The sequence below is a fragment of the Aegilops tauschii genome, chromosome 6 (genome assembly GCF_002575655.3).
Source record: "Aegilops tauschii subsp. strangulata cultivar AL8/78 chromosome 6, Aet v6.0, whole genome shotgun sequence".
Lineage (NCBI taxonomy): Eukaryota > Viridiplantae > Streptophyta > Magnoliopsida > Poales > Poaceae > Aegilops > Aegilops tauschii.
Genome location: NC_053040.3, coordinates 1,734,724 through 1,762,455, shown reverse-complemented (window position 1 = coordinate 1,762,455; position 27,732 = coordinate 1,734,724). Strand labels below are relative to the sequence as shown.

Here is a 27,732-nt window from a genome sequence, read left to right as displayed (position 1 = left end):
AGCACCTCGCCCCCCCCCCCTTCATCTTTGGGACCTCTTCCACGTCCCACAGCGGCTCCTCTCCATCCACCGGTTCCCAAATCGCCCCCTTGTTCTCCTCTCCGGCACCGCCGCTCCCCTTCGCTGCCGCCCCTTCCCAACACCCGATCTTCCGCGACAGCATCCAGAACCACATCAAGTTCCTTCGCAACCGCGACGACCACAACTACCACAAGTGGAAATCATTCTTCCTGCTCATCCTGATCTGCTACGGCGTCGCCCAGTTCGTCGAACATCCCCTCCCTGCCCATCCAACTGCACTCCAGCGCAAGCTCGACGCCCACCTTGTGCCTTGGATCTACTCCACCCTCGCCGACAACCTTGTCGACCACGTCGTCGGGGCCACCACCACCTTCGATCTCTGGAACCGCATCCACGACTATTTCCTGGCGAATCGTGCGGCTCGGTATATGATGCTGAATCGACAATACCGCAACCTCAAACAAGGGGATCTCTCTGTTGCCGAATATGCTCGCCGCATGAAACTTCTCACCGATGGCTTGGCCGGCATCGACCACGCCGTCAATGAGGTGGAACTCACCACCCAGTTCCTTCACGGCATTGACAAACGGCTCGACACCATCTGCGTCGTCTTGGGGGACACCGTGCCTCTGCCGCCATTCAAAACGGTCTTCTCGTGCCTGAAGCTTGCTGAGGAGAACCTCGATCAGCGTGTGGACGAGCCCGTTCCAGTTCTCGCCGTCACCAGAAGCAGCGGCCCCTCCGGCTCTTCCGCCTGCCCCGGCGGCTCCTCCAGCGCTCGTCAGGGTGACCGCGTCGACCGCGGCACCGATCGCGGCAATGGCTCCACGCAGGGTTGCGGATCTGGCCACCGCCAGGACGGTGATAGCGGCGGCCGCGGGCGCGGCCGTGGTCGAGGATCTGACTTTGCAGTCAGGGCGGATGTGACAACCATCGTCCGATGTCGTACAACCCCTACATGGGGATGGCATGGCTTTGCCCAACGCGCAGCCCGGCTTGGTACCCCCGAACTCCGCCGGTGTGCTCAGCCCTCGGCCCGGCTCGCACGCCCAGGCGTACCCGATGCAGCTCTCTGGCTTCACCGCGCCCCCTCGTCCACAACAGCCGTCGTCGGACCACCTCGCCATGCTCCAGGCCGCCTACAGTGCTTCCGGCTTCGCCCAACAGTGGCTCCGCTCCCTTCGAGTGGTATCTCTGTAGGAGATATGCCCTAGAGGCAATAATAAATGATATTATTTATCTCCGAGTTCATAATTATGTTTATGTTCCATGCTATAACTGCTATGGTTCTCGAGTCTGCAATAACCACGAGGCTCGGAGGAAGACTCATATGCACGTGTGGAATAATAAACGGTAAAATGTATTCCTAGTCTGGCCTCTAAGACTAGCTCAAGTGTTGCATGATGGTTATGTTTTCCTGATCATGGGCATGTCTACGTCAGCAACCTTGAGGGCACAATGTTAAGAGAACATTTGTGTTGAATCGACCCGGATTGATGTTATGCTATGAGATTCATTCGTCACAAGTTTATTGGTACATAACACAGAGATGGTTAACGTTTGCATGATTCCTTAGACCATGAGAGTATCGAGTTTCTTCATGCTTGCTTCATGAACTTTGGGGTTTGTTAAACGTCATCCGTAAATGGGTGGCTATTACGGCGGCTTACGGGTTCATGGAAAAGTGTGTCAAGTAACTTGATAGCTCAAGATTGGGATTTGCTCCTCCGACGATGGAGAGATATCTCTGGGCCCTCTCGGTGTTACGGTATCCATCATCGTCTGGCCAGACACTTTGTGATTTGATCACGGGGATGCCGGAACACGATAACGAGAAAAGAGAACAATACCGGTAACGAGGTAACTAGCATAGTGGACAAGTTGTTGATCCACGGGAATGCCAACATGTCTCACCTCGGGTATTTGTAACATATCGCGAAGCAACAGGAATAGCACACGGCAACTGGAGGTTCACTCGAATATTTATTCGTGTGGGTATAGGGGTCAATATGGGTGTCCACGGCTCCGATGTTGATCATTGATCGGAAGGGGTTCCGGGTCATGTCTATACTTCACCGAACCTATAGGGTCACACGCTTAAGGGTCATCTATCTGCTGAATACTAGACAGGGAGTCTGAGAGAAAATCACCGAAAAAGTTTCGGACACCGAAAAGTTTCGGACAGCGGAATCGTACCGCAGAGAGAGGTCATCGGATAAGTTTCGATGATACCGAAAAGTTGTTTCGGGATACACCATTAAGTCAAATTGGTTTCGGCACATGCCTGATAATTCTTGGAGGATGCCAGAATCATTCTGGAAGCTTTTTGGAATTTTCTGAGATAAAAACCGGAAATGTTCCGGAGCTGCCGCAGCCACTTCAGATGCGTTTCGCAGATGAAAATCACTAAAACCGGAATTGTTTCGGAACGTGTTGAAAATCATTTTAGTGGGTACTGGAAATGTTCTTAGCCCACATAAATATTTTCAGTTCGATCAGACGCTGAAAAATGTCGTCGTGAATAGTGAAAATCAGCTTTATGGTTACTTTATGGAAAGCCACCTTTTGGGGCTTTGCTCCAAAAGATCTTGGGGATGACATGGATGGATAGGAGCCATTTTTTGGGCCCCTCATGGGGGTGTGGCCGGCCACATGGGGTATCCCCCCTTGGGGACCCTCTTGTTCCTTGGTTTCACTCCTAGGTCCTTGTGGAAGGACTTCATTCATGTACATTTTGGGTTTTTTTGTGAAACTACCCTACCCCCTTGGGATTTCCTATAAATAGAGGTGGAGGGGCAGCCCTCCACACTCATCCCTTGCTCTCATACACATGCCATGCATTATCTGGCTTCTTCTCTCCCTCCCACGAAAAGAGTTTCGTAGAGCCGTAAGGTTGTCTGGGTTCCGGCAGGAACTAGTTCCGGACGGCGAAGCCCTGCCGGATAGATGACACCGTATGTGTGCAACTCTGTAGAGAGATCGTAGTTTCGGTCTTAGTTCGTGAGTGCCTCCCGAAGGGCTGTCCGTGTGACCGTCCGAGTTTCGAAGGTCCTCCCGAAGGGCTGTCCGAGTGACCGTTCGAGTTTCGAAGGTCCTCCCGAAGGGCTGTCCGCGACACCGTCCGGGGGGCTGTTCGACCGCCTCCTGGAGGGCTGTCTGAGGAGCAGATGAGGGTATACATCCTCGCGGTTGGGAGGTTGCAAATCCTAGCTGCGGGGATCTGCACCGCCGATCGTCATCGACTCTACTTCCCGCTGCGCTACGAGTCGGTTACGAAAAAGATCAAACCATGTATGCAGTTTCCATAGTGGTCCTGGGCTGGTGCGTAGGTCGGAAAATTTTTGTTTTCTGCTGCGTTCCCCTACAGTGGCATCAAGAGCCGTGCTATGCGTAGATGCAGGTTTCGATCTAGAATACATGGAGATGTATGGGTATTGCATAATATAATTAGGTAGTAGATGAGATCTAGTGCTGAAAATTATTTATGCGGGTGACAGATGACATCTGTTACCCGACGTTCTTGTTGCTTCCCTAGAATTTGCGTTTGCTCAATCTCGAGACAGCATGGTGGAATTTGACAAAGTTCTGGCAATCCGGGATCCTGATTGATCATGGAAGTGCTATCAGTTCTTTGGGTTCTGCCGTAGTCAAAAGAAAGATGAAATTCGCAGATGAAAGGGCATTGCAGATATGATCTGCACGGGGGTCATGCGTATGACGAAGTTTAGTATGGGGCTCGAGATTTAATTATCTCAGGTTTCATACACCCCGAGATGTTAATCTAGCAACTTGAATAATCATACTTGATGATAAAACGTTGGTAGCTGCGGTTTAAGTCAAAACCTTAGAAGCCACGTAAAATAAATTTTTGCATAAACCGATTAGAGGCGTCTAACTTGGTTTTGCAGGATGTGCATGTGATGTGGTATAGCAGTGCTCATACTAATTCGATTATGTATGAGATGACTATATGATGTAATTTGATTAACATGACCTGCGTGTCATGATTCGGCATGATGGCTGGAGCCATATGATTGCATTTTAATGACCTGCGTGTCAACCTTGTTGTAATGCATTATTTTGTTAGCTATAGAGATAGCGATATTATCTGGTGCATCGACAAGGTGGTGGCAATCTTCGTGAAGGTGACCACCGACGCGAATGCCGAAGACGAAGAAATGAAATACTTCTCCGTCAGAAAGGGCTATACCATATCATGCTATTATGAATTGCCTAAGATGTTTATCCCTTATGATGCACCCTTCTTGATTGCGCGGTAGTCGCTTTTATTAGGGTGATCTCTCACTTAAAATATCAAGTAGTTAGTGTTCTCCCAAGTGTAGCACCGTCACGGCACCTATCTTTTCGGGGTGCGCCATGGATGCATGGGTACGAACGATTAGAGAAGTGTGAGGCGGGTGAGGTCAGACCTCACAGCAAGATCACTTGGTTGTCTTGACGTTCATGGCAGGATCGTCCTGAGCTCGGAACACACGCATCGAAAGATGAGCAAGAGTCACATAGAGATATGATCGGCAAGTTGGCCTACCGATTAAAATTCCCGTTATGAGATGATGATTCTATGGCGATGAATTGAAGTCTGGATCTTGTATCACTCAAAATTAATTGTGAGAGATATTGATTTGAGTGGGAGCGCACTGTTGAATTAACATGTTTAATTCTCAGTGCAATTAATTATGAACACTGTCTAAGTGTTTCTTGCATAATAGTTGTAGAATAATGGCTCGCATTTCCACCTTCTCTATTAAAATTGAATAGCTGTTAAATATCTGGTTAAAACTTTACGATTGGTAACGTAATATGAGGATTGTCCTCAAAAGTGCCGAGAAGGACTTTGTCCTATCGCATGCTTTCCGTATCCTCCCGCTAATGCTATGGATCATGTGACTCTCGTCCTTCGATCCAAAAGCTAGAATTCTGTTACGGTCAAGTGGAATATGTTTGCTTCCATGAAACCCAAACTTCGAAAGTTGGGATAGTTATATGATATTCATGGAACTGAAAATTATTTTCAGATACAAACAAAGCAATGTTTGTTTGCAAGTATTAGTAAAAGTGTTTACTATGCATTTGACTGTTGGGAAAGGGATCCAGAAGAACGCCTGTCATATAATGAAAGGTGAATAAAACAACAACTTAAAGAGAAAGGAAGTGTCCAAAGGGTGTTAGTACGACTTACACGCTTAGGATGTCCGGGGCTAATGCCACTCTTAAGTTGGGTGCTTCTTCTGAGAGTAGGAGAAATACTAAAAGTTAAACTGTTAGAAGTATAAAGGCAAAAGGAAAGAAGACTGGAATATCCAGCTCATGTATGAATGTCATATAAGTTTGATGTATAGAAGGCTGGTCAAAGATATAGTTCTTGCGAATTATGGTTAAACATGTTAATCACTAATTCTTGGGTATTGTGAGTTCATCACAAAATTGCCTGCTCGATTGCATTCTGTTGCAACTCGATGTAAGAACTACTATGGCCTGAAAGACTAGCTAGAAATGAGGTTAAGGTATACACAGGGAACATAGTAAATGTTACTATACCTTCCATCGGTGTATTGCCGTCTGTATTTATTTTCATAATTCATTTAGGGTTTTACAAACTCTATCCCATTGCATAAGGTATCTTGCAAGAAGGTTGTTCATAAGAGAACTTTTTATGTTCGATGTTATGAATAACACAAGGGCCATACTTTCATTATGAATGAGATGTATGTTATGAATATTGATAATAATACAATACCTCTGGGTTTACTTTCATAATTTATTTTAGAGTTTCATACACTCTAGCCCATTGCACAATGTTTGTTGCAAAAGAGTTGTTCATAAAAACAACAATTGTTGTTAAGTATTATGAATAACATAAGGGCCATACTTCCATCATCGATGGGACATATGTTATGAATATTGAGGGTAATATGATACATCCATAACACTGATGCTAAATGTCGCAAGACTAAAAGAATACCACACAAGTGTGGCACTACATTTGGTCACATTGGAGAAATCCGCATGGAAAATTCCATTATGATGGATTTTGAAGTCTTTTTGATTTTGAATCATCTGACACTTGCAACTTTCCTCCGAAAAGTGAAGTGACTAAAATACCGTTCACAGGCCATAAGGAATGAACAACAAACTTATTAGTGATCATACATTTGATGTGTGTAGTCCGATAAGTGTTGTTAGTGGTGGATTTTATTTATCTTCAGAAATGACTCAAGTAGATATATGGATATTTACTTGATGAGACGTAAGTCTGGATCTTTTGAAATCATTCGAAAGGTTCTCAAAAATGAAGTAGAAGTTATTGTAACAAGAAAATTATGTTTCTGCAATTTGATTGCACAAAGGAATATTTGAGTTACATGTTTAGCGAATGTCTGATGAGTTGTGAAAGGGGTTTCATAAACTTGCACCTCCCGGAACACCACTGCAAGTGGAAATTCTATGGAGATGTAATCAAACCATTTATGACATGGTAAGGTCAAAGATGACATAAATAAATTTGCCTTTATCCTTTTAAAGTGATGCTTTAGAGACTGCGGCTTTTACACTGAAAAGAGGTACATCGGGTCTGTTGAAATGAAGCCATGGCATGGTACGCCCAACCATGTTATATCTTTTCTTAAACATTTGGAATATGGGGTTTGTGTAAAAGGTTACAAACCTATTCCAAATCAGACAAGTGCTACTTTGTAGGTTATACCAAAATGTTGGGTATTCCTCCCTCACTATACCGAGGCAAATAGTTTTGCCGCGAAACGGTGTGCTTTTAAAGAGAATGGTTCTTTCAAAAAGGTGAGTGGGAGAATAGTGCAACTCGACGAGATAAACAGTATCTACGTCATCGGAAAGGAACGAGACCTTGGAAGTAATTCCAGAGTTTCCTATCGCGACTGATACAGAAGTCTCTACAATAAAATGTATGAACTTCGGTCGAACTTGCAGCTGAACCACGTAGGCAAGGCTCATGCAAACCTCTCAGGTGCGCAAACGAGATATTGTTGTTAGACAACATTATACCTACGATACACAAGGAAGCGTTGATGGGCCCTGACTCCGGAATTGGCTAAATGCCAATACAACCCGAGTTAGTTTCCATATAAGTGATTCAAGATTAAAACCTTGATACACCTTTCGGAAGACTTAGAGTCTAAAGAATATTTATGGAACTTAAAACTGATACGGACAAAATGTTTTATCCATAAAGCTCGACTTGTTGAAATAACAAGTTCAAGAGTTGACTACGATGAGGTTGTTTTCATCGTAGCGATGCTTAAAGTCGGTTCGGGTTGAACTAGCAATTAATACATATTTCAATCATGAGATATGAAACATGGATGATAAAAGGATTTCCATCTGATGGAAATGAAAGCTAGGACTTGTATATGATACAGTCCAAAGTAATTTGTCGATCCAGAGGATGCTAGTAGGTATGCAAACTTCAGAGTTCCAGCAATGGACAGAAGAGAGCAAAATGGAGTTGGAATCTTCGTGTTTTGATGCAATGGTCAAAGGGATTTTGACTTCATCAATGGGTAACGAAGATGCTTGTAATTCAAGAAAGTAAGTGGGAGCGTAATAATATTTCTAAAAACCTTATGTGCTTGGCACATTGGTAATTGGAAATAAATTTCTTGACACGAATTAGGACTTCATTTGAAAATAGTTTTTCGATGAAGTGCTTAGGCTAAATAGCCTCAATATTAGGCATGATGATCTTTGGAGATAGATTTACCTTATGGGGCTAAGCAATGAATACATATTGACAAGATGCTAAAACCTTTTAGCATTTAAAACGCCAAGGAGTGATTCTTGCCAAAGTCACATGGAAAGAGTTTTTGCAAGACTCGGTGTCCCAAAACACTGATGGGTAAAATACATGATGTAGATTCCACACACTTTTGTGTTTGGATTAATCATGTATTCCATGGTATGTAAAACAACCAGATATGTCCGATACTCCCAAGGTGTTGCGAGTATGGATTCCAAAGTGATCAAATTACTGATCATGGGACAACAGTGAAAGATGTCACAGATTACTAGAGTAAGTACTGATGACATGGTTTTCTCGCAAGCAGAGATCATGAAGAGTTCGTTGTAAAATGTTACATCGATACAGTCTTCATCTTTTCTCCATGCGATTTTCGATTTAAATTAAGGGTTTTGTGTAACACACAATGTGTGGCACAGTTAGTTGGAATTTGTTCAAACTAGTTACTGTGGAGAATTCTATAACAAGGGCTAAGTATGTTGACGCTTTAGAAGCGACAAAGAAGATGTTGAATCATATAGTTCATTCATGAACTTAGTATAGTTCCAAGATGGCTTTTGACAATGGGACACTACTGCAGGTAGTTGCTCCATAACTCAGTCTGAGGAATCCAGGTTCGACCTGTGATTCACATACATACAAAGCCAAGTCCACACAAAATATGAATTTTGTGAAAACGTGAAAACGCGAGGACATGCAAAGATACACATGGAACTGAAGTCATCAGATCCGTTGGACATCAGGCTATACCACAAGCGAAGCACAGTTACACCGGTGTGCCACAGGTGTGAAGTGCATTAGCATAAGCTAGATTATTGACTCTAGTGCAAGTGGGAGTCTGTAGGAGATATGCCCTAGAGGCAATAATAAATGATATTATTTATCTCCGAGTTCATAATTATGTTCATGTTCCATGCTATAACTGCTATGGTTCTCGAGTCTGCAATAACCACGAGGCTCGGAGGAAGACTCATATGCACGTGATAGCGGCGGCCGCGGGCGCGGCCGTGGTCGAGGATCTGACTTTGCAGTCAGGGCGGATGTGACAACCATCGTCCGATGTCGTACAACCCCTACATGGGGATGGCATGGCTTTGCCCAACGCGCAGCCCGGCTTGGTACCCCCGAACTCCGCCGGTGTGCTCAGCCCTCGGCCCGGCTCGCACGCCCAGGCGTACCCGATGCAGCTCTCTGGCTTCACCGCGCCCCCTCCTCCACAGCAGCCGTCGTCGGACCACCTCGTCATGCTCCAGGCCGCCTACAGTGCTTCCGGCTTCGCCCAACAGTGGCTCCGCTCCCTTCGAGTGGTATCTCTGTAGGAGATATGCCCTAGAGGCAATAATAAATGATATTATTTATCTCCGAGTTCATAATTATGTTTATGTTCCATGCTATAACTGCTATGGTTCTCGAGTCTGCAATAACCACGAGGCTCGGAGGAAGACTCATATGCACGTGTGGAATAATAAACGGTAAAATGTATTCCTAGTCTGGCCTCTAAGACTAGCTCAAGTGTTGCATGATGGTTATGTTTTCCTGATCATGGGCATGTCTATGTCAGCAACCTTGAGGGCACAATGTTAAGAGAACATTTGTGTTGAATCGACCCGGATTGATGTTATGCTATGAGATTCATTCGTCACAAGTTTATTGGTACATAACACAGAGATGGTTAACGTTTGCATGATTCCTTAGACCATGAGAGTATCGAGTTTCTTCATGCTTGCTTCATGAACTTTGGGGTTTGTTAAACGTCATCCGTAAATGGGTGGCTATTACGGCGGCTTACGGGTTCATGGAAAAGTGTGTCAAGTAACTTGATAGCTCAAGATTGGGATTTGCTCCTCCGACGATGGAGAGATATCTCTGGGCCCTCTCGGTGTTACGGTATCCATCATCGTCTGGCCAGACACTTTGTGATTTGATCACGGGGATGCCGGAACACGATAACGAGAAAAAAGAACAATACCGGTAACGAGGTAACTAGCATAGTGGACAAGTTGTTGATCCACGGGAATGCCAACATGTCTCACCTCGGGTATTTGTAACATATCGCGAAGCAACAGGAATAGCACACGGCAACTGGAGGTTCACTCGAATATTTATTCGTGTGGGTATAGGGGTCAATATGGGTGTCCACGGCTCCGATGTTGATCATTGATCGGAAGGGGTTCCGGGTCATGTCTATACTTCACCGAACCTATAGGGTCACACGCTTAAGGGTCATCTATCTGCTGAATACTAGACAGGGAGTCTGAGAGAAAATCACCGAAAAAGTTTCGGACACCGAAAAGTTTCGGACAGCGGAATCGTACCGCAGAGAGAGGTCATCGGATAAGTTTCGATGATACCGAAAAGTTGTTTCGGGATACACCATTAAGTCAAATTGGTTTCGGCACATGCCTGATAATTCTTGGAGGATGCCAGAATCATTCTGGAAGCTTTTTGGAATTTTCTGAGATAAAAACCGGAAATGTTCCGGAGCTGCCGGAGCCACTTCAGATGCGTTTCGCAGATGAAAATCACTAAAACCGGAATTGTTTCGGAACGCGTTGAAAATCATTTTAGTGGGTACTGGAAATGTTCTTAGCCCACATAAATATTTTCAGTTCGATCAGACGCTGAAAAATGTCGTCGTGAATAGTGAAAATCAGCTTTATGGTTACTTTATGGAAAGCCACCTTTTGGGGCTTTGCTCCAAAAGATCTTGGGGATGACATGGATGGATAGGAGCCATTTTTTGGGCCCCTCATGGGGGTGTGGCCGGCCACATGGGGTATCCCCCCTTGGGGACCCTCTTGTTCCTTGGTTTCACTCCTAGGTCCTTGTGGAAGGACTTCATTCATGTGCATTTTGGGTTTTTTGTGACACTACCCTACCCCCTTGGGATTTCCTATAAATAGAGGTGGAGGGGAAGCCCTCCACACTCATCCCTTGCTCTCATACACATGCCATGCATTATCTGGCTTCTTCTCTCCCTCCCACGAAAAGAGTTTCGTAGAGCCGTAAGGCTGTCTGGGTTCCGGCAGGAACTAGTTCCGGACGGCGAAGCCCTGCCGGATAGATGACACCGTATGTGTGCAACTCTGTAGAGAGATCGTAGTTTCGGTCTTAGTTCGTGAGTGCCTCCCGAAGGGCTGTCCGTGTGACCGTCCGAGTTTCGAAGGTCCTCCCGAAGGGCTGTCCGAGTGACCGTTCGAGTTTCGAAGGTCCTCCCGAAGGGCTGTCCGCGACACCGTCCGGGGGGCTGTTCGACCGCCTCCCGGAGGGCTGTCTGAGGAGCAGATGAGGGTATACATCCTCGCGGTTGGGAGGTTGCAAATCCTAGCTGCGGGGATCTGCACCGCCGATCGTCATCGACTCTACTTCCCGCTGCGCTACGAGTCGGTAACGAAAAAGATCAAACCATGTATGCAGTCTCCATAGTGGTCCTGGGCTGGTGCGTAGGTCGAAATTTTTTTGTTTTCTGCTGCGTTCCCCTACAATCTCGACAGCGGCGCTGCCTCCCACGTCACCGACAACCCTGGTAACTCACCCTCTCGAATTTTCTTTAAAGCATCCGTTCTCTAGCATTGTTGTTGGCAATGGCACCCACCTACCTATTCATGCCACTGGTTCCACCACTCTCCCTCCCCACAACAATCATCGTCGCGATGTTCCCTTTTCCCATAATGTCATCACGAGTCTTATCTCTGTACGCCAATTCACCAAAGATAACTCATGCTCTATTAAATTTTATCCCTTTGGCTTTCTTTTGAAGAATCGTCGATCGCACCAGGAGGGTAATCATGATCGCCGCTAGCTCCGGCTAACGTCTCCACCGCCGACGTGTGGCACTGTCAGCTCGTCTACCCAAGTCCTCCAATTATGTCTTCGTTAGCTGCCCATGACTTTCTTCCTTCATGTAATAAACTTGCGCATACCCCATGTACTGCCTGCCAATTAGGACGTCAGCCGTGTCTTCCTTCTCCTTCTTCTAGTAGCTGTACCTATGCTCCTTTTGAGCTCATTGATTGTGATTTATGGACAAGCCCCGTTGTAAGCTTCTCTGGCTATCAATATTATTTGGTTATACTTGATGACTACACCCACTTTTCTTGGTCATTTCCCCTCCGCAACAAGTCGGTCACCTCCACCACTCTTCTTCGCTTTTTGTCTTTTGTTCGTACCCAATACAATGTAATCATCAAGGTTGTGCAATGCGACAACAGCGGCGAGTTCATCAACTCTACCTCGTGGTCCTTTTTCTCCACAAACGGCATTACCTACCGGTTTTCATGTCCTCACACATCGCCCCAAAATTGCAAGGCTGAACGCTTAATCCGCACCACTAATGATATTGTCCGCACTCTTCTCCTACAAGCCAACTTAACCCCACCCTTTTTGGTCGAAACCCTTCACACAGCCTCCGACCTCCTTAACTGCCGTCCCTCCCATGCCATCCATTGTCAAACTCCATACTACATGCTTCATGGTATTCACCCCACTTATGACCACCTCCTTGTGTTTGGGTGACTTTGCTTTCCCAATCTATATGCCACTTCCCCCCACAAGCTCTCCCCACGATCCACGTGTTGCGTTTTTCTAGGTTACCCATTTCAGCACAAAGGCTACAGATGCTACGACCTCACCACACATCGGGTCATAGTCTCCCGTCACGTTCTTTTTGACGAGAGCATTTTTCCTTACGCACCCACCACACCATGGGTCCCATCTCCTCTACCCGCAGAAAATCCTGCCCGCATCCTCCTGCCTGACACACTAGATTATGTGCCCAGGTCGCTACCTACCTCGTACCGAGACCCACCAAATCCACCTGATGTGACGCCCCCATGCACGCCAGTCCCACCTCGCCAGCTGCCCGACAGCCCCGCCCACCCCTCCACATGCCGCACGGCTACTACTTCGACACCACTGCGCTCATGACTAACTCAGTGCCTCCTTGCGGCCGCGGCTCCATGGCGTCTTCCTCGACACCGGCCACCCCGAATCGACACCGACCACGGCCTTCTTCGCATGGCTCTCTCGACCACGGGCACACCACCCTACGGTCTCGTCTACATCGACATCGGCACAAATGGCTACCGCCTTGATTGACAAACCTCGTCGGTTTCCACTCCAGCCACAACTTCCGTGATGCATCGACTGTTACAACTTTGTGTGTGTGTGTGTGTGCCGGGGGGGGGGTGGCGGGGGGATGTTGATTATCATGATTAGATTGGAAACATACGATAGACTAGGAAGTATTGTGGTTTGCCTTGTACTTTAAAAAGATCATGTACTCTTATATATATGCCCACAAAGATCAAGAAATAAACATCGATTCCACCAACTCCTCTCTATCCCTTCTAACAAACTAGCTAGGGATGAATGAAACAATGCCAAAGAACTGCAGCATTATATATGACCACTGGCCAACTTGATTGCAGTCAAAACAGACAAGCTTTGCAAATTCAATGGACGTAATGTTAATTAACTTGCGTGGGGAGCAGAAGGATAGCAAGCGCAACGGCAAGAAAGGAAACGACGAGGAAAACGCGCAAAGACCGTCACAAGGTCTCCATGTCGGCAAAAAATTAATCATTTTGTAAAAGCCATCAACATGTTGCTTAATGAAGATACCCTCGACGAGGCCAGGTCAAGTCAAAGTTCATTAGTATCTTCGAGGAAGACGACAGGTGCATGAATGGTATCTCGAGGACACTCCAATCCACTGCGTACGCTGCAGCACAAGTTGAAGTGGTGTTGCTGCATGTGCCAAGACCGACGACCCAAGTCTACACATCAAGCTCCTGCACTTTAGTAGAAGATGATGCATGCATATAATCTCAATCATACAAAGACAGCATCTCTTGATTAGACAAGTCGTGACCAAGTCCACTGGGCGTATAATATCTACAGAACAACATCGCAGTTTGGCACATATGGTTACAAGTTTTTAAAGAAGATGTGTGTGCAAAGTTTGGATCTGTTTATTGCACTCTCTTTTGAAATAAAATGTTGTTTGCAGCCAATAGTTTTGCACGGTTACATATTTGCTAAAAATTTAGTGCTTTGACACATATGGTTACAAAACCTTAGAATCACAATTACAAATGCAGCGTCCGAGCATTCGACCACCATAGAAGCGCAGCTACAATTTTTTCACGGAACCAAAGGAGGGCTTTGTCAAATGTAGCTTAGTGACAAACATCTTACACCTTACGAGATCGACTCAGTTTGTGTAGCTGCGCAGCTACCTCCATCATCGTGGATCTTTGATCTACATCAAGGCTAAGGAATTGCACGGCCATACCTGCTAGACTATGAAGAAGCTCTAAATCTTCTGCAATTGCAATTTACTTGTCAAAAAACTCCGTCGCTTTCATATGTTCCTTATGGGCTTCAAGGAAACACTTCACCAAGCTATTATTATCAGAATGTATGGCCTTCCTCCTGCTAATAAGCTCCACGATCACAACTCCGAAACTGTAGACATCACTTTTCTCGGTGAGTAGGCCTTCTTGTAAATATACTGGATCCATATAATTCAGGTCGCCGATGATTGATGCAGTGTGTTGTTTGTCTATTGCAAGCAACCTAGATATGCCAAAGTCTGAAATGTTGGGTGCAAAGTTCTCATCCAAGAGTATATTTGCTGGTTTGACATCACCGTGTAGAATTCTAGTGTTTGCTTGTGAGTGCATATAAGCTAGACCATCCGCTGAATGTGCAGCAATTCTTAAACGTGCATCCAAGTTGAGAGCACCTTGTTATTGTTGCTGTGAAGAATGTCATGGAGGCTACCTTGGGAGATAAACTCATAGACCAGAAGGGGGGCTTCAACTTCAGGGCAACAACCAATGAGCCTAACAATGTTCTTGTGGATGACTTGAGATTGGATGATGACTTCATTTGCAAATTGTTCATTCTCTCGCACGCTACCATTAATCGGCTTCTTTATTGCAACTAGTTTATTTTCAAGAAGGCCCTTGTAAACTTTACCAAAGGAACCACTTCCAATTAACTTGTTTTTCTTTAGAAATGACTTGAGGTCCTCCGTTTTGAAAATTTTAATGCTTGTTGCCTTCTCTAATGTAGGGCCGCCGTTCTTTTTGAAGAATTCTGCCATCTTCTTTTTCTCTTTGTGAAGAATAACAAGAAACGTTATAATCACCATGATAAGAATGCCAACAATTGTACCTAGATGGAGATAAAACAAACTTACTTTATATCATTAAAATCGTAGTTACTATTCTAGCAGAAATATTTCGTATAAAAAGTTAATAGTTTCTTTTGCTCATGTACTCGGAATCTAAAACAAATTACCACTAGAATTACAAGAAGAAAAAGGAATCTAAATCCTTAGAACAACTTCAAGGAAATTGAGCTTTTAAAAGACAAGGAAATCATGTAGGTCATAGATTACAGCCAGGCCATTTATAGAAATTAAGCAGTATATACAACTGAATGATTGAAATCCTTTGAAGCAATCATATGTCTTGCATCCATGAAGAGATGTACAAGCAGTCGGTTTGTCATACATGTGTTTATAGATTTTACTCGAACAGATCTCACCCAGCGTGCTGTGTACTAATGTTCATTGCACTATGAGCTATCAACAAAAACACCCACAATGGGCTGTAGTAGAGTACTTACCGACTACAACCTTTGCTGCTAGAGGGAAATGATCTATGCAAGTTCCCGCTTTGGCGTCGCCTTTCCATCTAAATTTGCATGGACAGTCATAGCCTCCCAGCCTGTTTCTGCAGACCCCGCCATTTGTGCAGTGATACAGTTGGGGGAGCTTGCATTCATCAATGTCTGAAGAATTAACAGTTGGGGATTTTAACGAATGGGTAATGACAGTTTCTCCAACATGTTTTCAACTACCATTTCATCTAGTTTAAAGCAAGCGTTGGAACACAGAATAAAAGCAAAGCATTTGAATACCTTGAAAGGATGGATGAGCGCACATCTATGACTCTAACAGTTTGAGAACTAGATCCACTAGATAATCACATGTTCCCAAGAAAAGGAGAATTGGTTGAGCCCAACTTTCACTTTATTTCTTTGCTGTTTCTTTTCTCGTTGTAAATAGTGTATGTTGTTGACTGATTAATTGGAAAATAGTGTAGAACAATTGTTCTACGATTTGCAGTTGAAAGAAAAAAAATTAAAGGAAGTGCATCATATTTTTGCGAGATGACAATTATATTTTACCAAATTTAAGGTCCTTCCACTAAGTTAATCTTGCTTGCTAATGAAATTAATCTTTTTTGGTATACTACCTCTGTAACGAAACACTTGTAGTTAGGGGAACTTGTACTAGTTTCCCCAACCACAAGTATTTCGGAGGGAGTAGATTGCAGGCTCTGGATTAATGATGGAACATGCATGCATGCATGCATATGGATAAGGATTGCAGGCTCTGGTTTACGTACCTTTGCATCCGTGCTCGGGATCTCGCAGGTAAGGATTACCATCGAAGCCTTTGGAGCAGTTGCAGATGTAGCCTGGTCCATTGAGCGAGTTGAAGCAGTCGCTGTTGTCGCTGACACACGCGTAGGACCCAGGTTTCTTACGGGCTACGTCGCACGTCTCATTCCCGATAGACCAATCCATGACGAACGGCGCCTGGCCGCCGTAGTTGTTAGTGAACGCCGGCGAGGTCACATAGGTGGTCGAGAAGGTGAAGTTGGACGAGTCCATGAGCACCGCGTAGCTGCAGCTGCTGACGTTGTGGATCTCCGTCGTGTTAAAGGCAGAGTCGAACTCCACGTGGTAGTACTGCAGCCCCCCGGGGATGGCGGTCTGGCAGCACCCTATCCCGGAGCAGGAGCCGTTGCTCAGGGTCGACCTCACATCGTCTCCCCGGCACATGGCCACGCACCCGCTCATGTACTTGCCGCCGTAATCGCCATCATCGCCGTTGCGGCCGTCATGGCCGTTGATGTATGCCAGCGTTTCGCAACCAATGACCGTGAACTTGTTGGTGATGTCAGAGAACCTGAAGGGTGTGCCCGCGAAGTCCAGCCACCTGAAGGATGAACCTGAAGAGTCCATCTCCCGAGTGGTGGTGTTGTAGCAATAATAGAAGATATCATTCAGCATCCGGGCCTGACCTTGCTGCAGCGAGACGCCGACAACCTCCACGTCGTCATAAAATGGCCTGTGGCGACCACCATCATCAATGCCGGTGTCGTTGCAGGTCAGGCCGAAGCCGTTCATGGCGCAGTGGCCGTCGTCGTCGTCGGGTGAATGGACGATGCCGAATGGGTAAGGGATGTCTACGCTGCCGCATTTTCTTTGGCACTGGCTGCTAGGTTGTGGCGATGCTGCTCCCAACAGTGGGAACCTTGCGGCAAGCACTGCGCCGAGCCATAATAGTACTACAGGTACTGCGCCGAGCCATAAGAGATCACTACCTTAGTTATGTAAACTAGTGATCTAAACACTATTATATTTCTTTACAGAGGGAGTAGTTCGGTATCCCCTTTAGTTTAATATCTTTTTAAAAAGAGGAGAGAACACCCTCTTTTCCTGTGCATCCACAACCATATATTATAGTGTTAGTTATAGATAATGCCAAATAAATTGCCTTACATACAGGGGCAAAAAACTTGAGGTCATACACACAGGACAAGCCTCGTGACAGTATCTCCAAATCAAACCACCAAACTACAATGACATATTAGCAGACAAAGGACGCAAGGCTCCAAGGTAACGCGTTCAAGAAGGAACCACCACTCATACACCGATGTTGGCAAGTCCAACCAGATTTTAGACAAGTATAATATATTATTATGAGTTCATAAATACACTCTTTTTTGTGAAAAATAAAATAAAATTTTTTGAGTGTGTCAATGAACAGTTTCAGAAAATGATGCACTAATTAGTTCAATCAATTAGACTGCCATTAATCATATTAATTAGACTGCCAAATCGAAGAAACTTTTTTGAATATGGTGATTGATCCGGAAAGCGTTTAGGAGGAGTCCTACATGGCCGCCGCCAAAAGAATTGCTCCCTCTGAGCCATATTAATTGACGCACACTTAGTATAATTTTAATACACAGTTATACTAAGCGTCCATCAATTAATATGGATCGGAAGGAGTACAGAGTTATTTTGGGCAAACAAAGGCGCAGAAAGAGGGCTAAATATTATCCATTAGCAACCAAGGCAGTGTAGAGACAGCAGATTCCCCATGGGGAAGAAATGGCCTCCAAAGCCATTTTAGAATTACATTTGGATGCTCTCTTGCATAAGAAATGGCATTTAGAAGAGGATCTACTACAGGAAGCCCCTTTTGCAAGTGTATGAGCTATAAGATTCTTGAGTCTGGGAATGTGTTGTATCCAGCATTTAGAGAGATCAGTAGTAAGATTGAAGAATTCTGCTAGCACCGGTCTGATCTTCCAATGACCTGGATGTTGTCCTAAATCTTGGTTTCAGTTGCTTCCAGCAAGGTCCTGCAATCAGAGAGAAAGGATACGTTGTTCCAATCTAAAGCCCTAGCGATTGTTGCTGCAAGAAGTAATCCCAGTGCTTCTGTCTGCAAAACATAGTGGACATTCGCAGATGTTGCTTGTATGGAAATTGGTGTACACTTTGTTCATTTCTCAGAAACTCTCCAACAGATGCTTCATCAGTTGCCACCACAGGGTTGTATTTGGCATCAACATAGACTAAGAGACCTGCAAGTTGATATCCAAGATTGTAATTGCAGAAGAATTGGAGTAGTTATCACCAGGGGGATTATTTCCTTCATCTTTCTCCTCCACTGAACCTTCATTAAGCATTGCTTTTGCGGCATGGATAACCTCCATCTCTATTTTTTTATTGATGAGATTATCATTTCTGCTTTCGATATATTCGCTAGAATTGTGAAAATAGTGTCTACCTTTAGTTCTCAGTGCTATGTGGTCAAGATAGATATAGATTGGAATTTAACTATGAAATTTGGATCCAAAGGTGAACCAAATTGGTCTAGAAAAACTACATTCAAAGAACAGGTGCAAATCTGATTCTGTTTGACCACAACTGTTTGGAGTACCTGCAAGCTCTTAATCATGTAGCTTTTAATTATGTTCCAAGCAAAAAAATTGACCCTAGGGGTCATGGTTTTGCTTTTCCAAACCTGTTTCGGGATAAGAGTGAGCCAGCCTGCAGTTGAGTTTAGCCTTAAACTTGTCAATGATGAAGTTGTAGGCTGCGGCTCTATTCATGCCTCGTAGGACGGGAGTGTGACCATGGTGAGCAGTATCAAGATCCATACTTGGGGCAGGAAAAATATTCTTAGAGAATAATGAGTGTATTTGCTAAATAAGATATTGTATTTATTTCAGTTAGGAGTTTGACTAGAGGCTACACATAAATAAACGCTCAAATTGTTAGGCCGGCAAAGAGCTAGTAGTGTGGTTGCCTTTCGTTTTACTTTCTTATTTCATCTCAAGTGCTGTAGGGGGGGGGGGGGGGGGGGTCCACAAGTTTAGGTGCACTACGGCGGTTTCTACCAACAGTTTTGCTAAGTCTCAGTCGACTGAGACTTCGTTATGTCTCAGTTGATACTATATTTCTTTGATCTTGCATGGAGATTCGTACAAAAAAATAATTTTCAGTTTTTTTCTTCTTACATACTATATCACTTGACTGAGACTTGATGACTGAGACCTAGACACACCCTTCTAACGATGGTGGCTGCAAAAGTAAACGCCAGCGCAGCAAGGGGTGGGTGGAGAAGTGGTGCTTCATGGGATGTGAATATATTATACAACGATAGTACTTCGAACGATGTACTGGATATACTTATGTCGTGTCTCCTAGAAATGCAGGTTGATGCAGTACAACATGACAAATGAATGAGAACGCATGATTGAGGTGGATTATTCTTTTAGTGATAAAGAACGTACCAGTGGACAACAAGGCATGACTCCGATGTTACGCATGCGGGTGATGGCATGCTTACGTGTATTCAGTAAATAACATTTTCATTCAACCAATATGTCGAGGCCATACAACCCTAGTGAGCAAATATTCGGCCTCTGCTTAATGCGATGCACACAGCCAACAAAACCAAGAAGAAAACATTGTTTTACATCAAAATTAAGGAAGTCCGGCTTAAGATGCAATGGTCCCAATCCAAGTTTTATCTGGCCATCAATGATGGGACAAAAACTTATTGGTTGATCCTCTAGGTGGGTAGATGCCATTTAAAAATGTCTCTTTCCTTGGCCTCTGCAGGATCGACCAATTACAGAGTGATCATGTAATGCATGAATAATACTAATAGAATATGAAACACATTTGTTTTCATAAAAACCACATAATTCTTGGTAAGCTATAGAGCATACCATAATGTTGTCGTCCCCACAAGAATATATGCAAAGAGTTATTTGTCGATAGCTCGCAACCAATTACCGAACATATTACATGCACTATGTGGGGTAATGCTTTGAAGCTACTTGAACCATGGTCTACTCCCAAGGAGAAAGCTTACACTCAAAACACGTGTTCAATAGGTTTGTCATTTTGGCGCACCGGGTTATCTCTAGTAAAGATCACACATCGGTTTATAGTAACCAAAGGAATACGTCAATCGAAGAGGTAGTTTAAACTTCCAATTGTTTTTATTGTCAACAGGAACATCACTATGGGAAAGCTCCTCATATCAAGACTTGACAGAAAATCTGCCATTCAGATGCAAGTTCCATCGAAACTCATTCGGTTTGTTTGACAGTTGAATAGGCTCTAGACGTGTGAGCAATTCATTGCACGAGACAGGTGATGCCATAATAAGTCTCTATGAAAAGAAATATCAAGGTTTGCTTACGTATACGCATCTCTAATAAATGCAAATAGGAGAAACTCGCATACCAATTGCCACAAAAACTGAACGAAGACAAGTCGGCATATGCACTATGACACCATACAGGATACCAAGACTTGGTATGGTATTCTGCAGTTTTTCTTGTGTGGAAATATGCTATTCTACAGAGTCTAACTCAAATAAACAACTTGGATTGGCAAAAGAATCTAGTATAACTTGTCGAACAAAAAAATAACAACTTGCTTCTGTTGCATAAAAAATAACGCAAGATGAGTCAGCATCTACTTGCTAGAAGCTGTATTGACTGGTTTATCTTATATAAATCAGCTGTCACCGCGTATTATTGGCTCCATTGTTGGCATCTAGGAAGGACTGACGGCATGTGGCACATATATATATATACCTAGTATTGCCTAGTTAATGATACATGTTTTACGCGTGATGCTCATGTATATTGTCTGTGATAGGCTCCCTGCTCTTGACATGATGTTTATAAGGAGCACGAGGAGACATCTATCTGTGTCCACCAATGGAGATGGAAAGGGCATCCAAGACTTCTCGACATACAATTAGTGCACAACTTCTATATTTCCAAGGTTACACATGAACATCCATAACCATAACCCAACTTGGAATCACCATCGGAATCGTTTGTCTGGCTACACATCCATACCCCAACTTTGTAGAATCGTGAAGGCAGTACACATTTCAGCACCCTATATACACGTACGTGAAGTTAAATATATGCACACGACTGTTGTGAAGCTACTCCGTTTAGCTGGAATGATAATAGCCATGATGAAATATTAAAAAAAGATACAAATTCAACAAAGTTTCTTTTTCCTGAGGGTGTATGCAAATGTTAAACTGCATGAAGAAAAATGCGAACACAACTTACATTATCGGATCGAGAAGAAAAGAAATTTTGTTGAGACAAGAGAAGAAAAGAACTATTTTTAGGGGTAAGGACATCTCCAATACCAACCCGCAAAACAGACACCGCATTTGTCCGTGGATTGGTGGGGACCAGTCCACAGACATGGACACGGGAGCAGGCCATCCAAAGATATCCGTATACATTTCAAATCTCATCTCAACGCACCAGACGAAATTCATACAAACCGGCTGATTTTCATATAAACCAAAAGAAAACATTTTCATTTTGGACATATTTCGTCCAAACCGAATGATTTTCATATAAACAAGAGCATATTAATTATATACGGATGTTATTTTAACTAAACCATACTCTAACCTACTCTAAATGACCGCCGGTGCCCGTTCCCCATGTCTGGCTGGCAATGAGCCCCAGAAACTAAAGCCCCAGCTCCGCCTCTGTAGCTTGCGAGCCCGCCAAGCTTAGCTTCTGTGGGAGGGGAAGAGTGGTGGCCTTCCCCAGACCCGAGTGTCGGTGCCCTCCCATGCTCTACTCTACCACGCTGCCGGTGGCCTCGGAGGACATGTCGACATCGTTGTCATGGCGCCATGCCGCGGCCGTCACACAGCTGCCAACCTCCTCATTCTCGTAGTCGTTGGGCTCGTAAACTTCATTTGCCGCCTCATTGATTTCATTCAAGGCGGCTTCTAATTCTGCCTGGCGGAGGCGGTAGCACCATCGATCGCGGTGGATTTTACGGATGGAGTGGTTGGAGTCAAGCAACACCTCCTCCTCGCCCAACACCATGTCAGTGTAGTGAGAACGTACCTCGCCCACAGTGTTGTCATCATGGGCCGACAAGGACGGTTGGGCAGGCACATCATCGGCCTCCTCTATTATTGGTGCTCCCCCGGCGTCGCCCTCTGGTGAGCTCGCCGGTTTGAAGGGGGCTTATTTCCATCCTATTTCTCCCCATTGAACCTTCATTAAGGATTGCTTTTGTGGCATGGATAACCTCCGTTGCACTCTAATTTTTTTATTGAAGAGAAGATCATTTCTGCTTTACATATATTCGATAGAAGTGTGAAAATATTGTCTACCTTTAGTTCTAAGTGATATGTGGTCAAGATCATTTGAATGACATTGGCAAGATATAGATTAGAATGTAGCATATCAAATTTGGAACCAAAGGTGAACCAAATTGGTCTAGAAAAACTACATTCAAAGAAAATGTGCAAATCTGAATCTACTTGACCACACCTACAACAATCTTTCTTGATATGTTTGGATTACCTGGAAACTCTTAATCATGTAGCTGCAACCTGCCTAATTAGCTTCCAAGCAAAAAAAAATGACCCTAGGGATCATGGTTTTGCTTTTTCAAACCTGGTTCGGGATAGCAACTCCTTGATCCAAAAAAGAGATTCTCTTGTCAAAGAGCAATCTTGAATTTCCTCAAGAAGAGTTTTGTATGCACTTTTTGTTGTACAATCTGCATTACGAGTGTGAGTGCTACACATGGTATAATCTAGATTGGCATTGACAACAGGTTTATTCAATATATTATTCTTAATGGAATCATCAAAGTATGCACTAATTTTCTCTTCATCCCAAACTTTGTTATAGGGCTTCCAAAGGTGACTATTAATATTGGGCCCCTCCAAATTATTTGGAGATGATCATGATGTTGGGGAACGTTACATGAAATTTCAAAAAAATTCTACGCACACGCAAGATCTATCCATGGAGATGTATAGCTACGAAAGGGGAGAGCATCTTCATACCCTTGAATATCACTAAGCGGAAGCATTTTATCAACGCGGTTGATGTAGTCGTACACCTTCACGTTCCGTCCTGATCAAGTATCAAACGTATTGCACCTTCGCGTTCAGCACACGTTCAGCTCGTTGACGTCCTTGCCTTCTTGATCCAGCAAGAGGGGCGAAGTACTGGATGAGTTCCGGCAGCACGACGACGTGGTGATGGTGTTGGTGAAGAACAATCTCCGCAGGGCTTCGCCAAGCACTACGGAAACTACGACGGAGGATAAACTATAGGGACGGGGTTGCCGGCACACGGTTTTGTGTATCTTGATGTGTCTCGTATGCTATCCATGCCCGTCTGTTTATATGTTGAGCCCTGGGGTCGAAACTTGGAGTAAAAGCCTCCTCAAAGTCGATTTTGCCCGAAAGGCAAAAATCCCACTCGGAGTCCAGGACCAAACGCCACAATCCTTGGCGTTAGGCCCAGACGCTATGGTCCTCGGCGCCTGGCCCAGGGCCAGACGCCAGAGTCTCCGGCTTTTGGCTTCTGACCTCCGCAAAACTTCCTTTTGCACCGACCTAAAGCCCCGTTGGCCTTACCCCTTAGCCTAACCATATCATCCAATATATGAATCTTTACCTCCAGATCATTCTGGAGCTCCTAGTCATGTCCGTGATCTTATCCGGGACTCCGAAGAACATTAGGTCACCAACATACATAACTCATATAATAATATATCGTCAACGATGATTAAGTGTGCAGTATTCGAGAATGATGTAGGCATGACCGAGACGCTTCTCCGGTAAATAACCAATTGCGAGACCTGGATGCCCATATTGGTTCCTACATATTCCACGAAGATCTTTATCGGTCGAACCTTTATGACAACATACGTAGTTCCCTTTGTCGGTCGGTATGTTACTTGCCCGAGATTCGATCGTCGGTATCTTCATACCTAGTTCAATCTCGTTACCGGCAAGTCTCTTTACTCGTTCCGTAATACATCATCCTATAACTAACTCCTTAGTCACTTTTCTTGCAAACTTCTTATGATGTTGTATAACCGAGAAGGCCCAGCGATACCTCTCCATCATACGGAGTGACAAATCCCAATCTTGATTCATGCCAACTCAACAAACACCTTCGGAGATACATGTAGAGCATCTTCATAATCACCCAGTTACGTTGTTACCTTCGATAGCACACAAAGTATTCTTCCGGTATCTGGGAGTTGCATGATCTCATGGTCTAAGGAACATATATTTGACATTAAGAAAGCAGTAGCAATGAACTGAACGATCATTATGCTAAGCTAACGAATGGGTCTTGTCCATCACACCATTCTCCTAATGATGTGATCCCGTTATCAAGTGACAACTCATATCCGTGGCTAGGAAATCTTATCCATCATTGATCAACGAGCTAGTCTAGTAGAGGCTCACTAGGGACACATTATTTGTCTATGTATCCACACATGTATCAAGTTTCCGGTTAATACTATTCTAGCATCAATAATAAAAATTTATCATGAATAAGGAAATGTAATAATAACAACTTTATTATTGCCTCTAGGGCATATTTCCATCACATGAATGTTCTCCAAATCCTTGCACCAAGGACTGGTCGAAATGCAAGAGTTGCCACTAAAATTTGAAGTTTACTAGCCTTCAGCATGAAAGGAAGAATCTTAATAACAGAAGCCCAAAAGGTGGATTTCGAAGCATAATAGTTGGGTCTTCAAATAGATGAGTTACGAAAATGTTTATCATTAAGATTTTTTATTATCAATGAATTAGGATTCTTGATAATTGTCCACTCTATCATAGCCATCATAGATTTGTTCATGTGAGCCAAATCCGTGATGCTCAACCCACCTTTATGCATATATTAAAGATATCATCCCATGCTTTAAAACAAATAGGATTATAAGGATTATCTTTATCAATACCAGTCCATCAGAATTTTCAAATGATGGAAGTAAGCTTACAAGTGGTGGTTTTACTCAAGAGAATATTGGACATGTAGTGATAGGAGTCTACCTGCAGCCAATGCCTATTGGCCTTGTAGAAGTTGAGTTTAGCCTTAATCTTGTCAATGATCATGTTGTAAGCTGCAACTCTATTCATGCCTCGTAGGATGAGATCATGGCCAAGTTTGTCTGGGTGGCTTTATAATCCTTCCAACGAAGAATTGACGTCATAATGTTCAAGGTTATGCTCATGATAACTACTCCCTCAGTAAAGAAATTATGAGTGTTTAGATCACTACCTTAGTGATCTAAACTAGTAATCTAAACACTCTTATATTTCTTTACAAAGGGAGTAGTTTTGTATCCCCTTGATTCTTCATTATTAGTTTAATTTCTGTTTTAAAAGGAGGAGAGAACACCCTCTAAGCTTATGCATCGAGTGATGCACAACCATATATTAGTGTTAGTTATTGATAATGTCAAATAAATTGCCTTACATAGAGGGGGAAAAACTTGAGGTCATACACATAGGACAAGCATCGCGGCAGTATCCCCAAATCGAACCACCAAACCACAGTGATATAATAGCATACAAAGGATGCAAAGCTACAAGGCAACGCCTTCAAGAAAGAATCACCACTCATGCAACGATGTTGGAAAGCCCAACCAGACAAGTCTAATATACTATTACGAGTTAATAAATACACTCTTTTTGAGAAAAAAATAAAGTTGTGGAGAGTGAAAATGAACAATTTAAGAAAATGATGCACCAATTAATTCATCAATTATACTGTCATTAATCATATTAATTAGACTGCCAAATCGAAGAATTTTTTTCAGTGCGGTGATGGATCCGGAAAGCTCTTAGGAGGAGTCCTACATGGCCGCCACAAAAAGAATTGCTCCCTCCAATCCATATTAATTGACGCATAGTTAGTACAATTTTAGTACACATTTATACTAAGTGTCTGTCAATTAGTATGGACTGGAAGGAGTACAGAGTTTTTTAGGGCGAACAAAGACCCTGAAAGAGGGCTAAATACTATCTAGCAACCAAGGCAGTGTAGAGAGAGTGGCTTCCCCATGGGGAAGAGATGTCCCCCGAAGCCATTTTAGAATTACATTTGGAAGCCCTCTTGAATAAGAAATGGCATTTAGAAGAGGATCTACCACCGGAATTCCCTTTTGCAAGTGTATGAGCTATAAGATTCTTCAGTCTGGGTATGTGTTGCATCCCGCATTGATTGACAGAGATCACAAGTAAGATTGAAGTATTCTACAAGCACTGGTCTGATCTTCCAAGACCTGGATGTTGTCTTTAATCTTTGGTTTCTGTTGCTTCCAATAAAGTCCTGCAATCAGAGGGACATGATGCATTATTCCAATTTAAATCCCCGGTGATTGTTGCTGCAAGAAGTAATCCCAGTGCTTCTGTCTGCTATAATGGATATTCGTAGATGTTGCTTCTTTGAAAATTGAATGTACACTTTGCTCATTTCTTAGGAACTCGCCAAGAGATGCTTCATCAGTTGCCACCACCGGCTTGTATTCGGCATCAACATTGGTTAAGGGACCTGCAAGCCGAGTATACAAGATGGTAATTGGAGAAGAATTGTAGTAGTTATCATATGCGGGCTTATTTCCTTCATCTTTCTCCTCCACTGAACATTCATTAAGCATTGCTTTTGTGGCATGGATAACCTCCATATTACTCTATTTCTTATTGACGAGAAGATCATTTCTGCTTCCCATATATTCGATAGAATTGTGAAAAAGGTGTCTACCTTTAGTTCTGAGTGCTATGTGGTGAAGATCTTTTCAGTGGAATTGGCAAGACATAGATTGGAATTTAGCATATCAAATATGGAACCAAAGGTGAACAAAACTGATCTAGAAAAACTACATTCAAAGATCATCTCCAAATCTGATTCTATTTGACCACACCTACAACAATCCTTCTTGGTATGTTTGGAGTACCTGGAAGCTCTTAATCATGTAGCTACAACCCTCCTAATTAGGTTCCAAGCAAAAAAATTGACCCTAGGGGTCATGGTTTTGCTTTTCCAAACCTGGTTCGGGATAGGAACTCCTTGATCCCAAAAAAGAGTTTCACTTCTCGAAGCGAATCTTGAATTTCTTGCACATGAGTTTTGTATGCACATTTTGTTGTACAATCTGCATTAGGAGTGCGAGTGCTACACATGGTTTCTTCAAGATTGGCATTGATAACATGATTATTAAATATATTTTGCTTAAAGGAATCATTAATGTAGGAGCTAATTTTATCTCCATCCCGAACTTGGTCGTAGGGCTTCCAAAGGTGACTATTAATATTGAGCCCCTCCAAATTAGTTTGGAGATGATCATGAATGTTGTCCCACTCCTTGCACCAAGGACTAGTCCAAGTGCAAGAGTTCCCATTAAAATTTGAAGTTGACTAGCCTTAAGCATGAAAGGAAGAATCTTAATAACAGAAGCCCAAAAGGTGGATTTCGGAG

General features: G+C 43.7%; 1 protein-coding gene across 1 annotated transcript; it reads right to left on the bottom strand.

Moving 5' to 3' along the window:
• Positions 1 to 14,064: 14,064 nt before the first annotated feature.
• On the bottom strand, positions 14,065 to 18,624 carry LOC109778929 (wall-associated receptor kinase 2-like). The gene is made up of 6 exons (XM_073500563.1): positions 18,546 to 18,624; positions 18,406 to 18,492; positions 16,237 to 17,193; positions 15,452 to 15,616; positions 14,600 to 14,995; positions 14,065 to 14,408 (listed from the first exon to the last, which is right to left on the bottom strand). The coding sequence occupies exons 1-6, from the start codon at positions 18,622 to 18,624 to the stop codon at positions 14,152 to 14,154; spliced, it is 1,941 nt and encodes a 646-aa protein (XP_073356664.1). The 3' UTR covers positions 14,065 to 14,151.
• Between the last annotated feature and the right edge of the window lie 9,108 nt (positions 18,625 to 27,732).

What these genes read in the sequence shown, in the direction of transcription:
- LOC109778929 (XM_073500563.1), bottom strand. Translation starts at nt 18,624, where the DNA reads ATGGAGGTTATCCATGCCGCAAAAGCAATGCTTAATGAAGGTTCAGTG. An exon ending in TGAAGGAAATAATCCCCCTG is followed by an intron (nt 18,493 to 18,545) that starts GTGATAACTACT and finishes ATCAACTTGCAG; the next exon opens with GTCTCTTAGTCTATGTTGAT. An exon ending in CTATGAGTTTATCTCCCAAG is followed by an intron (nt 14,409 to 14,599) that starts GTAGCCTCCATG and finishes CCAACATTTCAG; the next exon opens with ACTTTGGCATATCTAGGTTG.